The sequence below is a fragment of the Hetaerina americana genome, unplaced genomic scaffold (assembly GCF_022747635.1).
Source record: "Hetaerina americana unplaced genomic scaffold, ioHetAmer1.1.p SCAF_1, whole genome shotgun sequence".
Taxonomy (NCBI): domain Eukaryota; kingdom Metazoa; phylum Arthropoda; class Insecta; order Odonata; family Calopterygidae; genus Hetaerina; species Hetaerina americana.
This window is the reverse complement of record NW_027286069.1, coordinates 58,635,952-58,657,596: the sequence shown is the minus strand read 5'-3', so window position 1 is coordinate 58,657,596 and position 21,645 is coordinate 58,635,952. Positions and strand designations below refer to the sequence as shown.

The 21,645-nt window shown below is 36.2% G+C and overlaps 1 protein-coding gene across 1 annotated transcript in view; it reads left to right on the top strand.

Annotated features, from left to right (window-relative positions):
• LOC139700044 (uncharacterized) overlaps nt 1-21,645 on the top strand; it is a 94,232-nt gene that overhangs the window by 14,403 nt on the left and 58,184 nt on the right. The window contains exons 4-12 of the mRNA XM_071598546.1: nt 3,015-3,342; nt 4,022-4,068; nt 8,801-9,011; nt 10,446-10,591; nt 15,469-15,583; nt 18,269-18,440; nt 18,679-19,000; nt 19,935-20,240; nt 21,355-21,496. Of these exons, the coding sequence (XP_071454647.1) occupies nt 3,015-3,342; nt 4,022-4,068; nt 8,801-9,011; nt 10,446-10,591; nt 15,469-15,583; nt 18,269-18,440; nt 18,679-19,000; nt 19,935-20,240; nt 21,355-21,496 (1,789 nt within the window). The remainder of the gene's footprint in view (nt 1-3,014; nt 3,343-4,021; nt 4,069-8,800; nt 9,012-10,445; nt 10,592-15,468; nt 15,584-18,268; nt 18,441-18,678; nt 19,001-19,934; nt 20,241-21,354; nt 21,497-21,645) is intronic.

The window sequence follows — 21,645 nt, the reverse complement described above, 5'->3', positions numbered from 1 at the left end:
GAGTGTGGTGAAGTCTATGTGGGTGAGACGAGCTGCACGATCGAAACAAGGCTGAAAGAACATCAGAGGCATCTCAGACTGGGGCAACTAGAGAAATCAGCAGTTGCGGACCATAGCTTTACCAAGGACCATAGAATAAGGTGGGAGAGGACCAAAATTATCTGCCGATCCAACGGATACGGGGACCGACTCACTAAGGAGGCCATCGAGATCTGCCTTTGAAAATATAATTTTAACAGGGACTCAGGCCTTTACTTGAGCAACACCCGGAAACCAATCCTTAGAGCAATGGGGGAAACCAGAAACGACGGGCGGCCAATGGGAAGGTGCCCTGATACGCACCATTTCACGGACCAATCAAATGACACCTGATTGGGTGGAAAATCATTGGCAAATGGCATTCAGAAGCCCTGAAGACAATGATCGAGTCGGACATTAAAACGTTGGCCGAGACGGATGATATAACCTGGTGGAGGACCCAAGAGGAATTTACGCAGCTGATACGCCGGGAAAATACCAAATCTTTTACCATTGAAATAGGAGCTTACAAACGTAAGCAATTGGAACAGTACATACCTCTGGAGTGTTTTTGACCAAGATATTTAAAGCAGTAGGGACATAGGAAGAAGAATTGTACCCGATAGATGTGAAAATAAGCTTTCACGAGGAATAAATCGATGAAGGAATGCTAAATAATAAGATTAAGAAACTGCTTGTCAAAACTGTGATGTGAGGCACGGCTTTTTGTGGTGTAGAAATATTGTTGCTGAAGTAGGATGAAAAGCAAAGATAGGAAGCTTTTGAAGTGTGGATGAGGGAAGATTGATAAACAGTTTTACACACATTGATGTTGATTCTTTAGCTGCCATAGACAGGTTTGATGTTTTCACATGGATATCTATACATATTCTCGTATTATGACGATGATAACTGTTGTTCAAGTCACTCTTGTTTTTCTTAGCATAAGTCATTACATGAGAGAGAAATGTATTCAAGGTACTGTCAATATTCCAGGTGTTTTAAATGATGGCGGCAATTGACTCAATAAAATTGGTTACACATGAGTCCTACTATTTTTTATGATCTAAAAATACTAGATATATTAAGGATGATGATCCCCAGATTAAAATTCAATAAGAAGTTACCGAGTAAAACTAACCATGATATAAATTTTTTAGGATATCTAAACCTAGTATAATGAATAACTGATTGAAGCACTTTTCCACTTGATAAAAATATTTTTATTTACAACCGGGTTTCGATGTATTACATCATCATCAGGTAACCAACTGAAGTTGTGTTCAAGCTTATATACCTTCCGGAAGGGGTGGAGAGGGCGTGGTAGGAAACGAGGGGGGGTTGGGAAGGGGGTGAAGGTAAAGACAAGGAAGACATTTACAAGAAATAGCAGAAACAGCGTATTGACCTTGTTAAAAAACACACACAGTATATATAGTCTTTAGGGTTCGAAGTGATCCTGTTGGGTGGATGGCGGCAGTCTCCAATAAACCATCGGTGGCCGGGACGGAACCAGTAGACCGGCTGGGTTTGGAGGCCAAGGATTAGGCCCTTCTGGAAGAGTGGTGGCGGAATACCCCCACTTAACTCACACACGGGGGGGGGGGGAGAAAGCACGTCCCAGCCACCGATGGTTTATTGGAGACTGCCGCCATCCACCCAACAGGATCACTTCGAACCCTAAAGACTATATATACTGTGTGTGTTTTTTAACAAGGTCAATACGCTGTTTCTGCTATTTCTTGTAAATGTCTTCCTTGTCTTTACCTTCACCCCCTTCCCAACCCCCCCTCGTTTCCTACCACGCCCTCTCCACCCCTTCCGGAAGGTATATAAGCTTGAACACAACTTCAGTTGGTTACCTGATGATGATGTAATACATCGAAACCCGGTCGTAAATAAAAATATTTTTATCAAGTGGAAAAGTGCTTCAATCAGTTAATCATTATGTTCGACTTCCACCACATCACGCCTGAAGCTACTCAATTTAAACCTAGTATGTTTTAAAACTGATATCTGTTAGTAAACTGAGTAAATTTTCTTGCATGCCTGGTAGATATGTTCATTCCACTTAAGATTTTGGGCAACTTGTAACTTGTAATGGTTTTGCATCTATCAAGGGTAGAGGTTTCTATAGAATTATTTTATATGCTCCCAAATGTTGATCTCATTGCAGTACTAGGATATTTATGAGTAATAATTCTCCAAATTGGTTACACAAGGTAAAGTTGTGTTTTTCTGGTAGTTTTTGGATTCAGACAATGTAATATATGATGTTTCAGCTCTTAGGACTGTAATCAGTATTGTAAACGATTGTGTATATTCCATCTCCTTAGGAGGCCTGGTTTTTATTATTATTGTATAATGAATAGGTATTAGCATTCTTTGAGCCACTTGGATAAGTAAAATGCTGCAAATTAGGGGAAACTCGTAATATATCATTAAATGAGGAAGTAATGGAAAGGCAGGACTGATGTTGTTAGGAAGTTGGCGGAGTTCATACTATTGCATATAAAAATGATACCCTGTTAACTTTATGAAAGTAAGTTATGGATGACGCATTACCTCTATAATTAAATAGTTTTCTATTTATTATACTTAATGGTTATTCCGGTCTGTATTTTGATTGATATTTAGTGTGCCTGAAATCTTTAGCTGTTCTCTTGCCAATTCATATTTTAATACTTACTTAGTCTTTGATAAGATTCTGTGAACCTATGAAGTATGAAAATATAATTAAGATTTACATTTTTCCTCTCAAAAAGTTAAAGGAGAGTGACAATATTAGTATCCATTTTTATTTCAGTTATAATGTCATGGACTTTCATTGACTTTCTCTCCTACCTACTGGTATGTGTAAATTGCTACTACTCTTACATCCATTTGTTTTCTCCTGGAAATTGGAGTATCTTTTTTTACATTCTTTCCTATTTTATCATGCATTATTCCTGATTTACGTTTTCAATGCATGATTCATTGTTTGTTTTCGCTTTTAGGTTGCATCATTTCTAGATAAACTTCATCAAGGTCATAATGCTGCTGAGAAAGGACAGCATGTTGGAGCAGTGGTGCCAAAAGAGACCCCACCAGCCCATACCGCCAAGGTGGTGGGGAGGCCAATTTTACCAAATCCAGTAACCCCTCTACCTGACCCAACTCGAGTTAATCAACAGTTTCATCAGCATCAGCCAGTTTCTCCATTAATTCTTTCAAATGTCCCCACCAGCGTTCGCCCAGTACCAACCGCAAATGCCTATCAACTTGTTATGGATCGTCAACTCAGTCTAATTGTTGGGCCAGTAACAGCTCCTCAAACTATTACTGGTAAGGATTAAACTCTGATGTGAATCTTGGAGTATATGAAAGATAATGCTGATGCCATTATTAGATATGTAAGCTGGCTAAGTAGTACAAATAAAAGTAAAATAGTAATTCATTGCATTGCAAGCTATATTCTCTTGAATTCAAAAGTTTTCTGTAGCTCTTTGATCCAATGATCTTTTTTCATTAGCCAATTATGTTCCAAATCTAAGCTTGTGATTGATATGTACCGAGAAAATATTTTATTCAGATAAAACATATGATTTTCTTGGTTGTTATAAAACTTTCAATTGAAATAGGGCATTCTGATATAGAATAATTTTTATTGTGTACCAATAGGTCTTTGATGGAAGAGAAAGTGAAAGTATCCTAGTTTTCAAAATTTTAGTGGTAGTCATATGTAGCACAAACTTGGTCATATTTCTAAGGTGCCAAATCTTTGTGTAACTTTAGTAACTTATTTTTATGCATGGCTGTAGGAAAATTTCTTTAATATTTTTCATTTTCATTCTGATGCGTTAGAATCAGAAGTTGAGTTATTTACATTTGCTTGTTAGTTACTCGATAAAATGGGCCTTGATCATTGGATACTCTTAACTTTGTTGTATTATGGCTGGAACTAAGATAATAACAATTTTAAGATGAAGAGAACTTTTTACAAATATGTTAATTCTTTTTCTAGGCGCTCCAGTTGCTCAAGGAACTACTACTATAGCTAAAACTCAGTTGGTAAGTGGCATTTCATAATATTACATCATCTTACATTTGTGTCATATATTATCTATGTAATAGTTGTTGTATAATGTGGGTAATGTTGTTAAGAAACTTTTATTTATGCATATGCTTTGAAAACATTATTTACAAACTATATTCCAATTTGAAATGAAAAACATTCCATAGAATTAGAAAACTTGAATTTCAAATTGAACATTCATACAATGTGTGTGCACCCAAATAGCAAAACTTGTATTTTCAGGACAAATTATATTTGCCTGAGTATGAAGATTAATACCAAGAATAAATAACAGCAAATTTAAAAAAAGTCATCTTTTAGGTTGCTCTGCAGGATTTTTAATAGTTGAATAATAAACTGGAGGTAGGAAACTAATAGGGCAAAAGAAATGTTGTAGAGGATGCAGTATGAGGATATGGAGAGTCTACAAAGAAAGGGTGAAATGGGTGCATTGTACTTTTGCCAGCATTCAAGAGAGAGAGAAATTTGATGGAGGAGCTTATGAACATTCCAGAAGAAGCATTCCAGGACTGTTTTAAAACGTGGTAACACTGATGGGATGTGTATATATTGGATAAGAGAGTACTTTGAAGGGGACACTGAACGATAATATGTAGTTCAGTATTTTTTGTAATAAAAAAAGTTTGGGAACTTATGGAACATACCTCGTATTGTTGCATATTTGTGTCCAACATTTCAATAATTAAATTTATGATAGTCTCAAGGCTCTCCTGAACCTCCAATATTTTAACTGATTTTTCTGCAGGCTCCTTTTTGAACTCCAAAGTCACATTACCCACCGCAAAAACACCATCATGTCTTTCTTCTTCTGTTAATGTTTGTAAACCTGGATCACCTTCATCAACATGAAATTAGTCCTCATATTTTTAACAGTCAAGGATCTTTCTCATGTCCTCTGCAAAAGTTCCTGATGATCTTCAGGTTCAAATCCTGTGAAGTGGAAATCAACCTTCTTCATGGATCTTTTTCCATACATTTTCATCTTGTATAGTATCACCTCCCTCTATTTATCAGCCCAGTTGAAGTACACACTTTGAATTATATATTTTTATATTCATTATTTTTTTTGCCCCTTACTGTTTTCTAATCATCGTCACTTGACTCCGGCTCTTTTAAAACTTCATTGAAAATTTTGTGCCTGCAACAAACGCTTGCAACCAATACAATACAGCAATATAACTGCTTGCAAGCAATAGTTACTGATTGATCTATTGGCTGAAATAGCTAAGTTGTATTTGGAGGCAAAGCATGGCACCTAATGTTACCATCCCTGGTGTGCAAATTGCCAGTGTCAGAATTGTCCAAAATCATCAGTGATTTTATCTCACCATTTGGAACACCCTAAACATATACTTGTTATTTCCAAAATTAGGAAGCTAATTGATTTTGAAACCATTCCATTGTGATAACTCAGGTCAACCAAGCATTTGTCAAATTCACATTTAGTACAAGGAGTTCATATTGTAAGAGTTTGTAATTTTCCACAGCCTTTATTTTACGGTACAACACGTTTTATTGACTTACGGCATCATCAGGTACAAGTTATACGTACAGCTGTTGAATATATACCCTTCGGGCATAGGAGAGGGAGGGAAGTTGAAGGTTGGGGGTTCAGGTTTTTAGGGACTTCAAAGTCAGTGGTTGTGGTTTTTTTGGTTAAGGGAGTGAGAGATGGCTGCACCTTGCTGAAGACTAAAAATTGGGTCTGGGCTGGAGTGTGGGAGGGGTAGGCATAGAGTTGGACAGGTACATAGAGGCATTGGATTTTTTAACCCTTAAGGAGAAGGGTGGCAATGTGGAGGAAGAGTGGAAAGTGGAAGGTGGGTCGTAGAATTTCCTGGAAGTGAAAGTCAGTGGTTGAGGAGAGAAAAACAAAACAGAAAAACGGTGGTGGCTTGGTGATGATGTGGCATTGGGTCTGGGCACGGCATAGGTGCAACTGAGTATGTTGAACTGTTGGATTTGTTTACTCTCAAGATTAGTTTCTAGCAAAGAAGAGGGGAGAAATGAGTGTATAGTTGCCAATTACAACATTACATTATGCTTTTTTTAAATTATTTTTCCATGTAGGTTTGGGTTGTATCCATTGCTGGTGGCAATATTCATAATTGTTCTAAGATCCTTTGAATTAGTGGGAGAAAGTTTAGTGTGCAGGAGCCAGTGGATCAAATGCATTTAAAATGGACATGAAACAATTCTACGAAGTGAAGCTTGAAAGTGTGAAGCACCCAAGGAGTTCATCATTATTTTCCTCAGAGTTCGGGTTAAAAATTTCCCACTAACTAAACTTTTACCTTATAGCTACCATCTGCATTAGCATAAAGAAGTATTGAGACACTTTCCTTGCTGATTTTTTTGTCCAGAAACCTTTTACTTCACTTGGTACAGGTTGCATGTTTTCTGGCAAAGCTATGCAGTGCAGACCCATATCATATACATTATACTGGGTGGGGTGCAAAAATCTAGACAAATAAACAAATTTTCCCAACATTTTTATTTAAAAAATTAAAATTTTTACTAAGTTTTTTGTTCACAATTGTTGGTATGATCACACAAATTTATTCAATTTATCTCCTTAAATGGCGGCCTCCATTCTCAGTCTGAAGCATTTGCAAGACCAATTTAACGTGCCAGGGTCCATATCGGAGAATGTTGTTTCAATAATGGATCTCAATGATGCAGTGTTTGGCTCTGTGGACTTGTTGGTGACCCTTTCGACCATGCTTCACATGTAGTAGTGCAATGAATTGAAATCTGGGCTGTTGGGAGGCCAGAATTCTTTGGACCAAAACATATTGACCCTGGCAATCAATTTTGCACCAATTGACTCGCAATGACTGTCCTGTTGGAAAACGTACAGCTTTCCAGGTGACAGAGATTCCATCCTTGGTTTCACTTCATTTGTCAGAACATGCAAATGAACTTCTTCATTGATATTTTCTCCTTTGATAAAGAAATGTGGTGGCATGACAACGCCCTTGCTGGGCACAACTTCTAGCACATTAGCATTTGCGGGAAATTTTATCCTGGAAACACCGGGAAAATGTTCAGGGTCATGGTTGAGCCAGTGGTCATTTCTACAATTAGTTATATCATCCACAGTAGGAATAATTTTGTTGGGAAAAATCTGATTCATCCAGCAGCATCTGTTTTTTAGCAACACAAAAGCAGATTGCGATGTTCAATTTGCTTTGCCATGGGGGCTTAGGAAAGTATCTGTTTTATTGTAATGGTGTAAGACTTGTGGTGGAGGTCCTCTTCGACTAATCAATGCAGTCTTTTTGCAAACACCAACAACAGACGACAATTTTCAGATTGATTGACCTGGATTCTCCAAAATTAGCTCCTGAGTCCCTTGGATGACATCGGGCATCTTATCAATGCAGTCATTCAAGTGAGTTTTCCTCACCAGTGCTGCAAAACTGTTGTCTGACTTTTCTGACTCTTATGCTTTGCCATGATATCATATACTGTTGATCTTGGGTACCAAACCGAATGATTTCTGTCACCAAGTGAACAGCGTGTACACCTTCAATAATCACAGCTCTTAGATTATACTCTACACTTTTTCTCAGCATTGTGTTCAGTTTGAGGTTGACTTAAGTGCATATATCAAGCTTATTTGGGCACCAATGGGGGTATAAAATGGCAGGAATTTCCAATTAAATTTCGTCCAGCCACACCCACTGTACCATGTAAGATCTGATGCTTTCCCGGCGTATTTGCTTGAAGTTTTCTCAGGTCTTCCACTGGGTCAGGGGTTCCATGTTGGCCGACGTTTCGATGCCTAACTCGTACATCGTCCTCAGGGTAGATGATTGCCACTCTGTTTTTGGCCGCCGTTGTATATTACATATATTCATCGTAACATCCATGCCTTTGAGCACTTGCGGAAAGAGAAGGCAAAGACTCCCCAAGTTCTCTGGCCTTTCTCTTGAGATACCACGATGAAGAAGCCATTCCTAATTTTGCTGTTGTTCGGTCCGCTGTGAGAACTCCAGCAGCCGAACCAATCTTGAAGTGCACCGGACTTGCCCTGGAGCGAGAACGCATGAGTGCGTGTATATAAGATTGCCAAAAACAGAGTGGCAATCATCTACCCTGAGGACGATGTACTAGTTGGGCATCAAAACGCCAGCCCACATGGAACCCCTGACCCGGTGGAAGACCAGAGAAAACTTTATCATGTACATTTGATGTTATCATAAATCACGTTGGCCAGACATTGGGAGCTCATAAATGGTTCTAGTGTGTAAAAAGAACCGTAGTGGACAATTTGATTTCAGAACCAATGTTTTTCATTTTTTTTCTGGTTTTATTTACAAGAAACGAACTGAATGACTGAGCCATCACTGGTAATGTGAATCCTGAACTTGTTGAGCTACAGTGTTTCTGTAGGCGTTCAATGAATAGATGTAATGGCAGCAGCTTGACAGTATATAACGAAGTTTCTTGCTGATATTGGCATTATCTGAATGTCATGTATTTAACTTCCACTACAAACATGATACCATGATAGCATCAATTTTATAGCTATCTCTTTCTGACTTTATTCATCTAGAACGTGGAAAATCAAAGCAATATCTTTGGATAGTCCATATATATGCATATTTTAAATATCCAAACATGAATGTTATTTTTTTAGAGTTTTTTTGTTTACCAAGCAATTCATTCCCAAAATCTGAATGTTTTATTTTCTAATTTTAGGCATCTCCAAACATTCCTTCGCCAATGGTACTCCCATCCTCAGCAATTGTAGTGAGTTCAATGCCAGCAAATCAAGTGGTACAAAGAGTAGTTAAAATGTCCACTGCTGGAAGTATGCCTGCTGTTATGAATTCATCAGCTGTATCTCAGATACCAATAATGAGCCATGTGTCAACGCCAAACACTGTGGTTAATCATCCTCAAACTTCTCGTAAGTTATGAAGTATTGTAGTAATAATGCAGGAATCACTTGTAAATACTCTACTCTATGCTCTAATGTATTCCTGTTTCCCTGAAGAATGTGGAGAATGCATTGATGGCATGTGTTATGGGATAATTTCAAATGAAATTTCTTGAACATATTGTGGTTCATAGTTCTTACTGTAGAGAAACCATTTCATTGACTTCCCATTTTGATGTTGAATCTTTTTGGCCTCCCTTGGTCTTTGAATACTATCCAGATAAGTCCTCAATTTTAAAAGGGTTGGATTGAAATATGCATGCCATTAAGACAAGAAAAATTTAGAAATTATCTAAATGTACCCACAGTTTAACAACTTGTACACGCATGATCCATGGTTGCAGTTAAATTAATCATAGATACTAAGAATATGAAAGAACATAAGTACAGAATTGGGAATCAGAAATTATGAAAAGTTAGGTTAATAACTTAGAAAAGAAGCTAATAAAGTGAATGCAATGTCTTAGTAAGAGTAGTTCAAGAATGTGTTGATTATACCCACAGTAAAGTAATTACGCTGTCTAGTAAGGTGAGCATCCCTTCAGTGAAGAAAGTATTCATCCTTTCTCCACTGTGAAACCCATACATTTTTTTAAGTTCCTAGGAATTCATATAGATAGTAACTTGAAATGGAATCTCTATGTTCTGAACCTAATTAAAAAATTAAATTCTGTGTTCTACTTACTATCTATATTAAAACACTCTGTAAGCCAAAATGTACTGATGACATTATATTATGGATTATTCCACTCAAGAATTTCATATGGAATTGTACTGTGTGGACTACCCTCTCACCTTCTCAGTATCCTGAAGTTACAGAAAAAGATGGTGAGAGTTATGTGTAATGAAAAATATTATGCTCACTGTCAACCTCTTTTTAAAAGGTTTAAATTGTTAACTGAACCTTGTGTATGTATTTATAAATGTGTAATACTTGTTAAATTGCATAGCGCTGACTTTGAAACTAATAACATCATCCACTTACATAATACGAGACAAAACTACAACCTACATGTGAGGTCAACTAATTTAACCTTGGCTACAAATGGCCCCAAGTCTATGAGTATAAAACTATATAATAATCTACCTGAATGTATAAAAAGAGAAGGACGTGTACCTCTGTTTAAGAAAATGGTTCGAGAATTGCTCATTGAAAAGTGTTATTATAGTGTCAAAGAATACCTGAGGCCTAATTTATAAATTTGTACCATTTTCTAATTTTGTAATATTTCTTATTTTTGTAATAATTTCTATTTTTGTAAATCTTGTACTGACAAATCCTATGCACTTGCCAGTATTATTACTATGCACTGTGTCTCTTGGACGAATAAATATTATTTTTATTAAAGTCCTTCTTTCATGTGTTAAGCTGTTATTGCCATAATAATTCCAATAAAATTTCAGGCCCAATTGCTCCTAAGTACCCTATTGCTGTAAATATTCCAACAACGCACCTAGCAACTACTGCCGCTGCAGCAGCATGCGAGTCTCCATCTACTACTGCACCTGCAGCAGCGACCACTTCTGAAGAAAGTCGTACTCTAGTGCCGGTGAGTAGACATTTTAATTTAGTTTTAAAGGTTGTGTACAGGAATATTACAAAGTAGCACTAGTCTTTGGAAATCATAATGAAAGATTGTTAAAGGTTGAATACATGCAATTTTTGTGCACCTGTTTAACTGATAAATGTGGTTGTTAAATTATCTCATCGTTTTATACTGAGGGCATATATACTAAATCAACATTCTCAGGCAGTTTCTCCAATCAGAATCATGAATTAGTCATATGATTAAAATATTAAGATAATGCAGAATTTATCAGTTCCAAATCATAACAATGTGGTCTGATTTATAAAAGAATTATGAACTATGTTGAGTTGTTTTGTAGTTTAACTAATTCTTTGTAAAACTCTTTTTGTAAATTGTGTAATATTGACTCTCTTGCACTCAAAAGAACCATCAAATGACTGAGAAATATTTAAATTAATTCCCAGGTCCGTATGATAGTTCAAAATTTGATATGAAGGTATACTATCACTCAGGGAGATGGGAACTAATGCTCAAGTCGAGTGTAACTCATGTTTTCTTTGCATTAATATCTCGTTTCAATGAATAAAAATATGTGCGTAGAATCAGTTGCTTGAGAAATTCTTGCTCATAATCAATTGTAATCTCATCCTTTATTTTCTCAAGGACTTCTAGCCTTAATTCTGCCGGAACTGTTTTGTGGCCAATAATTTTAGATTAGTGCGACTTCTATAATCTTAAATTCAAAGAATTGCGGCAGGTGCCATGATGGCAACTATTAATGTAATTATTTACTGATATGAATTTTAATGCCTTTAATTGTAAATAAAGGTAATAAAATAAAATCTAATAAAGATTCTTCATATTAAACAACTTTTTCAAGTTAGATTTGTGAAGCAATCATTTTAGTGTAGCTGACATCTTGGAAAAATTTTCACTTGGGCAAATGAGTGCAGCTTAATGAATCCTGGGCTTTGAGTGGAGTGTTTCAATTGTCTCTTTTAAGTGTTACTATTAAAAACCAACTTAGCTACTGAGTTGAGTGTTTATGGAGTTTGAGTGAAGTCGTCAAACAAGCACTATTCTTGCATATGGCCTTAATTTTATTGAATTGAATAGTTTTATAAAATTTATTTATGACCCTCAATAATGATGCTGTAATTGTTATCAAATTGTTACTTATTTTGAGAGATTGTGAAATGCATAATTACTTCATATAATTGCATGCCATGGTATCATTTGAAAACATTTTATAATTATGTTCAAATCTAAATATTAAACAGTTTTGTATTTTTTTTATATGGGTATCAAGCACAAACTTAAACCTCCTGTACACAAGATGTGTATATAAGGTGCTAAGTAAAGAATATATTCATAGAGAAAATACCATCTCTCACATTGAGGTTCTTGAAGGCATAACATGAATCATACTTTCAGAGTAAAAAATATTAAAAATTACTCATTTATAAAGTCCCAAATGTGAAAATCTATTAGCTAGCTTAAAATATAATACAAAAGCATTGCATTATTCTTGTTTTCTGCAGTTCAAACAATAAATATTAAGACAGTAGGTTGGTATTTGATGATTAGGAAACCCTTGTCTGATGCATAATGTCAAAATATGAGTTTTTGAATCCCATCTTATACAACAACACGTCCTCCATGTCAAACCAAGCACTTTATTTGCAATGCACTAGGAAAAAGCAAAATGCACTAGCATATACAAAAAGGAAACACACTCAATGCCCCGTGAAGAACTAAGAGCACCATCTCTGTGGCCTCTTACAGGGTATAGTGCTTAAATCCTGACAAATGAAACACTTGTGTAAAAGCAAATTTATTTAAAAAAAAAACAAAAGAAAATGGAAATCCTTTTCCATACAAGTAGTGGTATCTGTCAAAAATAACATTACTCAATGTAACCCCCTTCAGCTACAATGACCGCCTCTCATTTTGTCCTGAATCGATCGCACACAATCTTCAAAACAGCATTGTCCATCTTTGCAAATGCTGCTATGATAGCGGTGCGTTGGGATGCGACATTAGGGTGCCTCATCTTATTGGTAACTCTTTCGACTGCACTCCAAACATAATTGTCGAGGGGGTCCAAGTCCGGGCTATTCAGAGGCCAGAGCTCCTTTGACCAGAACATGTCAATGCTATTCGAGAGCCAGTTTTAGGTTAAATCACTTGTTTTGAGCTGGTGCACCATCCTGTCGAAAGATATAGTTCTGAGGCCACAGTTACCATCCACAGTTTCACGAAATTCTTCAAAATTTGCAGATACTACCTTGATCAAAAAGTTCCCGGAATAACCACCGTGTGGCGCTCCCATCGTTCCGATTTGAGTTCTGTTTTTTTTGTTAAATTGGTACATCTGTTGTTGATATTCCCTTTAAATCTTAGTGTCATAACTTGACATTTGCAAAAGTTACGTAGCCAAGAGCACATCTATCTCTGTGTGTGTTGGCGATTTTTTACAATTTCAGAAATGGATTTAAATTTGCAACAACGAACTTGTATTAAATTTTGCGTAAAAAACGGATTTAGTGGCGCACGGACGTTGGAAATGTTGGAAAAGTGTTTCGGCAACGATTCTCTAAAAAAAACGGTCGTTTACCAGTGGCACGAGCGGTTCAGAAGTGGTCGTGAGTCAATCGAAGATGATGAACGCAGTGGCAGACCATCGACATCGAAAGTCGGTGAAAAAATTGATAAAGTAAAAGAAATGTTGGTCAATAACCGCAAATTAACCATCAGAGAAATAGCGGAGGACTTGAACATTGCCTATGGATCCGCCCAAGACATTGTGGTTAATGATTTGGGTTTCCGTCGTGTAGCAGCAAAGTTGGTGCCAAAAGACCTCAATTTCATGCAAAAAAGAGACCGTGTTGACGTCGCAAAAGACATGATTTGCGAGGCTGAATCCGATCCCACATTCATCAAAAGGATCATTACTGGAGACGAGACGTGGGTTTATGAGTACGACACGCAATCCAGACATCAGGCAAGTGAATGGCGTTCACCAAATGAGCCGAGACCAAAAAAACCACGTCGTTTTCAGTCAAAAAAGAAGGCAATGCTGACGGTTTTCATGGATTACAACGGTGTAGTGCATCATGAATTTTTGCCAGAAGGCCAGACAGTAAACAAAGAGTATTATTTGGGCGTTATGAGACGTTTGCGTGAAGCAATTCGCCGAAAGAGACCAGAAATGTGGGCAGAAAACTCGTGGATTTTGCACCAATGATAACGCACCGTCGCACAGTGCTATCATTATTCGTAATTTTTTGACGAAAAATGCAACAAATACCATCCAACAGCCACCGAATTCACCTGATTTGGCTCCCTGTGACTTCTTTCTGTTCAATCGAGTTAAAAAAACATTACGGGGAACGCGTTTTAGCAGCCGAGAGGAAGTAATGGAAAAATCGCAGGAAGCACTGATGGACATACCGAAAACCGACCGTAACTTTTGCAAATGTCAAGTTATGACACTAAGATTTAAAGGGAATATCAAAAACAGATGTACCAATTTAACAAAAAAAACAGAACTCAAATCGGAACGATGGGAGCGCCACACGGTGGTTATTCCGGGAACTTTTTGATCAAGGTAGTATACTTCATTTGTGATAGTTTGTCCTTTTTCAAAGAAATGTGGCAGCATGATATCACCCTCACTGGGCACAACACCTAGGACATGAAAACTTGCTGGAAATTTTGTTTGAGCAACAATTGGGTTAGTCCTTGGGATTGTGAGCGAGCCAGCGATCATTTCTCCGGTTGATCTGTGTGTTAACAGTGAAAATTTTTTTCATCAGAAAAGAATCTAATTCACCCCGCAGCTTCATTTTTTATAGAACGCAATAGCAGGTTGCAGTGAGCAATCCGCTTTGTTCTGGCAGCCTCAGACAGAATCTGTCACACCTTTATTGTGTACGACTTGTATCGTAGTTCTTCTCCTGCGTCTGACGCATTGTTTGCTCGCTAACATTCAATTCGGACACCAATTTCCTCAGCAATTACCCCGGGTCCTCTGAAATCAGCACCTAAGCCTTCTCGATGACCGCCGCAGTTCGCAACACGTGTTTCCTCGAATGAGTTTTCCTCGCCAGGTTAGCAAAACCTTCCCCAGACTTCTCTGAAGCATTATACTTTGTCAAAATATTGTAAACAGTCAACCTGGGGTACCCAAAGAATCGAACTATTTCACTGGGCAAATGCCCAGCACGAACACTTTCGATTATAGCGGCTCTTCCATTGTACTCCGCACTTGTGCATAACATCTTGGCCATTTTGGGGTTATGACTGTTTACTAGATGACTATAGCTTTCAAGAATGCCAATCGCGACCTCCAGGGGAACTACGATATGGCGTGAAATGTAAATTGAAATTTGTCCAGAGGTAACTGCCCCCCCCCCCCCCCCTATTTTTTTTAATTTGGCTGTTTATAGTGGTGGGGAAGCTTCTTTGTGTGTGGTAATTCTTCACTCTAAAATTGCAATGCAAAGGAACGCAAGAGTTGGAGTTGTATTCTCTTGTAGAGCTTGGAGTCACGTGGATGAACACATTTACAATAATTAGGCAAGGATATAGGACAACTCAGAATCCAAATGATATTCTTGCTTTCTGTATTAATGGAAGGCAAAACAAAATGGTGTAAATCAGAAATGCTATGAAATTTAAAATTGATATTTAAATGAGGTATCCCATTTACTAAAATCATTGTGTTAAAATGAAGGATTACTGCTTGTGTCTGTATTAATCTATTTTTTATTGTAGTATAGTTCTGTATGCATCATTAATTTGTGAAAGAATTTCCTGCTGCATGATTTTGCATTTTTTTTAATGTAATAAACTGAATGCTTTTTTTTTAAGGTTTCATTCATTCTTTATTACAGGATCCGGCAAAACTAAATGGAAAATTATTTCCATCTCTTTTGGTCACATTGAAGCCTTGTTTGCAGTCAAAAGAATTTACTACATCTGTTTGTAACAAGTTGAGATCTGAGTTAGGTAAGTAAGCTTAAAGTAATTTTTCTTTAATTCTAATTTAACTAAAATGAGTGGTGAGCTGTAATGATGTACGAAACAATCTTATGAGTATGTTAGAGAAAATAAACTAGTTTCACCCATGAAAATTATCTGATCTAAACAAGAAAACTCAGGATATTTTTACTTTTAATGTTAAAAATGCACTGAAAACTGCTAGTCCAGAAACTATAATCAACTTTGAGGTTGAAATAGCTCATTGCTCTGGACTCTTTTCTTCCCTCGGAGAATAAAATAGTGAAAAACATCGAAATGCAAAATGAAGCATCTGGGAATAATTGATAGTAGGAGAGCTATGCAAGTATGCAGAAGTAGCAAATAAGCTTACAGAAATTTTATGCAAGATATGGGAGACTGAAAGGCTCATGCATGACTAGAAGACAGCTGTAATTCATCCACTTCATTAGAAATGTGAAAAGAGAGATGTGAATAAGTATTATGGTGTCTCCCTTCTCAAAGTTACGAACAAAATACTGCCAAGACTGTCCTAACTGTTGCTGAAGAAAAATTGGATCATCTTTTGGAAGTGAAATATGAGGGATTTAGAATCTGCTTCCTTTCAGGTGACAAAGCAAGAGAGAGAAAAACTTTGAGAAATCATACAGTCTCATGGCTACCGCTATGAAATGCAACCAGAATAAAATAAAGTATTTTGTACTGCCATGTAAATGAAAATTGAAATGTTATTTACAATAAAGATGAAACAAACTTTCATGATTCTGATTTGCAATGCTAGACCAGGACTATGAGACACACAGCACATTCAGCCTTATTAAATGATGAAAAATGTTTTTAAATTACAAAACTAGTAGATCAAAACATGATTAGTTGAAAAAGTTCTTATTATCTATGATCACCCTTTGTATCATGAATTATATGGCATCAAAAGCCTTAATAACTACCTGAAGATTACAGATGACTTAGCTGATTAATAATTGCACGCAAGCAATGCAAATGAAATCATATGGAAACAAAAAATAATGCCACGCAAGCATTGCAAATGAAATCATATGAAAACAAAAAGTAATTCCAAGTTGTTATTATTGGTATTTCATTGGTTAAGGTAGGCTTTGGTTGGACTCAGCCTGTGCAATTATGTAACAATACATTTGCTTGCCTCCCGTTACAATAAACCTTATCTAACATCAGACTCTAGTTTGTCCTTATTCAGTTCTGCATACTTCTTTCCTTCCTTTATTTTGTTTAAGTTGCTATATCGTATTCTTGTCCCTTTATCGCTTGCCTCCTCTGCTGTCTGCCCCAGGCTTCAGCTTCCCATTCCCAATCAATACGCTCTGAATCCATCTGTCTTGTCTCCTTTGGGTTTATCTCCACAATTCTCTCTCCTTCCCAACCATGCCTAGCACATCATAGGTCGTTTTCTTTTTTCTCCATTTAACCTTTTCCATCCATCTTCACATCCATGTTTAAAAAGCCTACCATCTACTTCTAGTATCATGCTTCAAATGCCATGTTTCCACGCCATAGAAAACATGTTATGTATCAAAATGTAGCTCCTATCCTTAACCCTATCTGGCATGTGTGGGCCTGCCTGGAGCAAATATCATTGCTCAGACCAGCATAGATATGAGGGTCATCAAAATGTAATAGCTCTTCAATCAAGCCAAGGTTGTAGTCCGTAGGGAGGGAATGCCATGTATGTTTTACAAGTTAATAATTATCCTTATCATATTACCTTATGAAGAAGCCTGTTAGAATCTTGGAACAACAATTAGGTAATTGAAATTAGATTTTGATTAGTGTAAGTGCTCCATTAGTTCTGAGACATGTGAAAAGCATTGTTTCAAGATAATGGGGTTCAAATCCAAAGCAATAACATCCTTGACAATGTAATTCTAATAAACGTGGACTATATGTTTTATGAATTACATGATATTACACACTTCTTGCTGTATCAGTTACACCCTCTTAATATTTGATCTACATGTATGTAAATACCCTGGTCTGTGTTCTTGAAGAAAAGGCCAACCGTGTATGTAGACCAAATGTTGATGTGCATACTGGATCAGCCACGCTCACACCTTGTTCCTGATTTTAAATGATGTTACTTCTCATTTCTGTTGTTATTTTTATTATCTTATGGATTTTCCTTCAGGATCAATCACAATTGCACAAATTAATATTAAATTTTGCATGAAAAAATGACAATATATTTGAACACAATTTTGGAAAAATGTGTGATCACTAGCAACACTTAAAATGTTGGTGGAACGAGTGCTAGAGACAAACTGCATTGGTAGGCGTGCAATCAATCCTGGAATTTCCCTCTCCTCAACACCAATGATGTGAAAAATTGCTCGTTCAGCGAGTCATTCCCAGGACCAATATTTTTCCTCATCATAAGAATTACTCGCTGGGAGAGGTACGTGTTAAGTGAGATTCCACTGTCCATGGTGGTGGAAAACTTAGTTCCAAAGAAGTGTTATTTCCATCCACTGAAAAAGTTATTTGATGCACAAAAAAGGAGAGAATAAAAATGAACCACAACCATATATACTATAAACCTCCACCAAAATAAGACAGGTCATGCAGAACTGTAATATCTGATGTGACTAATCATATTAGTAATAAGGCTTTGGTGTGATTACTTTCCAATTTTTATGATCTGCCCTTCACAATATTTTTCAGATAAGGAACTCAAAAAGGTGTTGCTTCTTTTCCCAAGTGAATTGACTGAGTGGTTAATCCAGCAAGGCTTAATTCGAGTGGAACAAAAGTGCCATACACATCTGGATAGCATGTTTCAACCGATTCCCTTTAAACTGGGTATTTACTTTGATTCATCAAAATTTCCAAACAGGTATTAACATAAATTAAGGTTATTGATTATGCCTAATGCCTATGCATATTCATTTGGCAAAACATTCAAACGCCAAAGAATTTCTGTTGTCATGTCTCTTACAAAATCCTCTGTCTGAGCAAATGGGTAGGGCTGACATAAAAGTTAAGAACCTGTATAGCAATTGTTATGGCTGTCTGAGCTTCTGTCAGAGGGTATGTTTTGAATTCCTTTACTGAAGTGACATTTCTGTTTTCAGTGGTGGTTATGTGTGGGTGTCTGATTGTTGCGGACAACGCCATTTGTCCGTCTTTTCTGGGTCATTATTTGAAGGTGTTCCTCATACTCCAAAGACTATGTTAAAATTGATATATCACTGGGCATGTCAAACGAGTCCAGCCAACATATCACAATGGGTGCAAGTAGATATGAACTATATTAAATCCTTCAATGCTTCAATGAGAGCTATTAGTACCTGTGTTGTGCATGAGAAACTTAGAGGACTTGGTGGATGGCAGAGAGAGGTGGAAGTGGCAATAATGACTCTTGGCACTAGCACTAATGATGGGAAATCAAAGCAGGTATGTAACTGTTAATAATGATTAAATAGCTCTTTCAGAAGGTTTTGGGTTTAGGATTACTTCAGCTATTATATTTAAGACATGGCGGACACAAATGCTTAATGCATAGTGATTTATTCAATAAATTTTTTATTTGATTCACTTAATATGTCAGGAATCATTCAGCAGCATGAATTTTTGCCTGTAGTGTTTCTCACATTTGTCTATTTAATGGCATCAATAAATGGAAAAAATTCTCAGAATATTCACAATCATCATTATTGGTCGTTCAGTCTCAAGATTGGTTGATGGTGCAGCCGCTCCCTCCTACCCTAGAAAACACATAGTTTTACTATGCAATAAATAATTCATTAACTTTCTTCACTGCATTATTTTAATTGGTTTCTTATGATAAATATCCATATCAGTGATCCCTTGTCAATATTTGTTTGATACTGGCCAAATGATAGGTTTAGCTTATTAAGGAATATGTGTTCTTCTATTCAAATGGTGATAGTTCTGTGTTCTTGAAAAACTCATAAAAATCCCACCCTTATAAAAATGGCTGAAAATGGAAAAAATGTATTTTCCATTGCTAAAAAAATGCAAATTAATTACAAGGAATAAGATGTCCCTGTATTCACATTTTTATCATGACCATAGTTTCTGTGTATTTTGGTTATCCCTGTTTTTTTTATTATTCCTTCATATTCATACATCCATTAGCATGGATAATCAAGAGTTTGTGTGTATATTAGGTTTCCAAAGTGTGTTTACACTGACAGTAATAACTAGAATGTTCAAATGCACATTTTTTTATGTATTTGTTCATAAAATATTATAAAAATGATATGATTGATGGTGAGAGTAATTATTGCTTAATTGAATAATTAGAGATAAGGGTTCAATTAATTTACTGTAATGACCATTTTAAAATGTATTTTTCATCATTTAGGTTAAGGTTGAAATATTAGGGGTGCTTGATCAGGAGAAGAACATAGTGAGACTTTTAGCAGTGGAACCAACCAAGAGAACTCCTGGGACTCCTACCTCTGTGAAACGTGATTATCACCATATCTTAGCCCCATTGGTGATCTGGGTTGACAAGAAGAGTATTATAGTTACTGATCTTTCTATAGATCAAAACTGTCTTCATGATTTGGGATTCCAGAATGTCCGACAGACTACCCCGAATGCACCCACTGGCAGGAACTTGAAAATAGTGGAGTATCTCAGTACATCAATTCCTAGATCTTTTCAGGTACAAATTGTTAATATTTCTATTTTTTTCTTTTTAATTGAAAACTTTTTCAACTGAAATGTATTCTTCTTTCTTTTTATCTGTGTATTACTTCACTAACCTCTATGAAATAAGCGATTAGTGCAATTATTTGTCCATAAAATGCATTTACAGCTATGTTACTCTCATTTCTACAGTTATTTTTATTCTGCTATAGCTTTCTTTATACAGATTTTCCTTTGGGATATTTTTAAAACTTGGCTCAAAATAATATTTAAGTTTGCTCAAAAAAAAAGATATGTCTGAATGCAATTGTGAAAAATGTGTGATCAGTAAGGTGCTAGCAGAACGATTGCTAAAGGTAAGCTGAAGTAGAAGGTGTGCAATCATTCTGGGAATCCCCCTTTCGTCACTCATTATGTAAAAATTTGCTCGTGAAGGTAGTCATTTTCAGGCCAATAATTTTGCTCATTATGAGAATTAATTGCTATGTTAAGTGCTTATTGAGGTTCCACTGTAACACTTCTATTGAAACAGTATTGGCCAATTTCTATGCAGTTCTTCTTCTGTTAATAAAATTACTCTGCCAAATTTCATGTTGTACAGGTTAATATTTTTTAGCTTCTGTACGAACAAAATCCAAGTTACTTATGTATTCACACCTGCCAAAAATCTTTATAATGGGACACAAAGAAATATATTTAATTGAAATTCTAGGGTGTTTTTTTATGAGCACAATAGTTTTCTCCTTATAGTGATGAAGTGTAAATATATTGACTGATAGGTGCCAAAGAACAGGAATTTCATCACATAATTTCCCATTGCTCATATCCTTATTAACCATTGCTCTATTCTTAAGTCGTGGCTAATTAACAGTGATCAATTATGAAAAATATGGCTTCTCTCAATAGATTAAGTTAATCTCCTACATCAACTGATTATGATTAACTCCTAAGAGACTAGTTATTTACAAATATGTACCTAGGATGATGGAAATAATTTCAGCTTTGACTGCACATTTTATAAGCATTGAGCGCTACAATGTTTTTACATTCCTTGATGTTACCATTAATTTTAAATGTAAATCTATTTGATGATGAAGTTACTCAGTCGCCCTGAAAATATCTTTTTCCAGAATGTTCTGCCCATGCTGAATCGTGTAACCATCCAGCAGTTTCTGGATGAAATATCATGGAGAGAGAAATTTGGTCCTTCACCAATGCAAGCTTTCAAAAACCTGGTGACTCACATTGCAGAATTAACCAAACTGGAACTAGGTACTTCGCAGTGGTCTTTTCCCTATATTTGTAAATTGGTACTTAATTTACACAGTAACATAAAAATAGTTAAAAGACTTTAAAAAATCTTATAAAGAAAAATATTGGTCAAATTTTCTTAATATAAATTTTGGCCCTAAATTTAAATC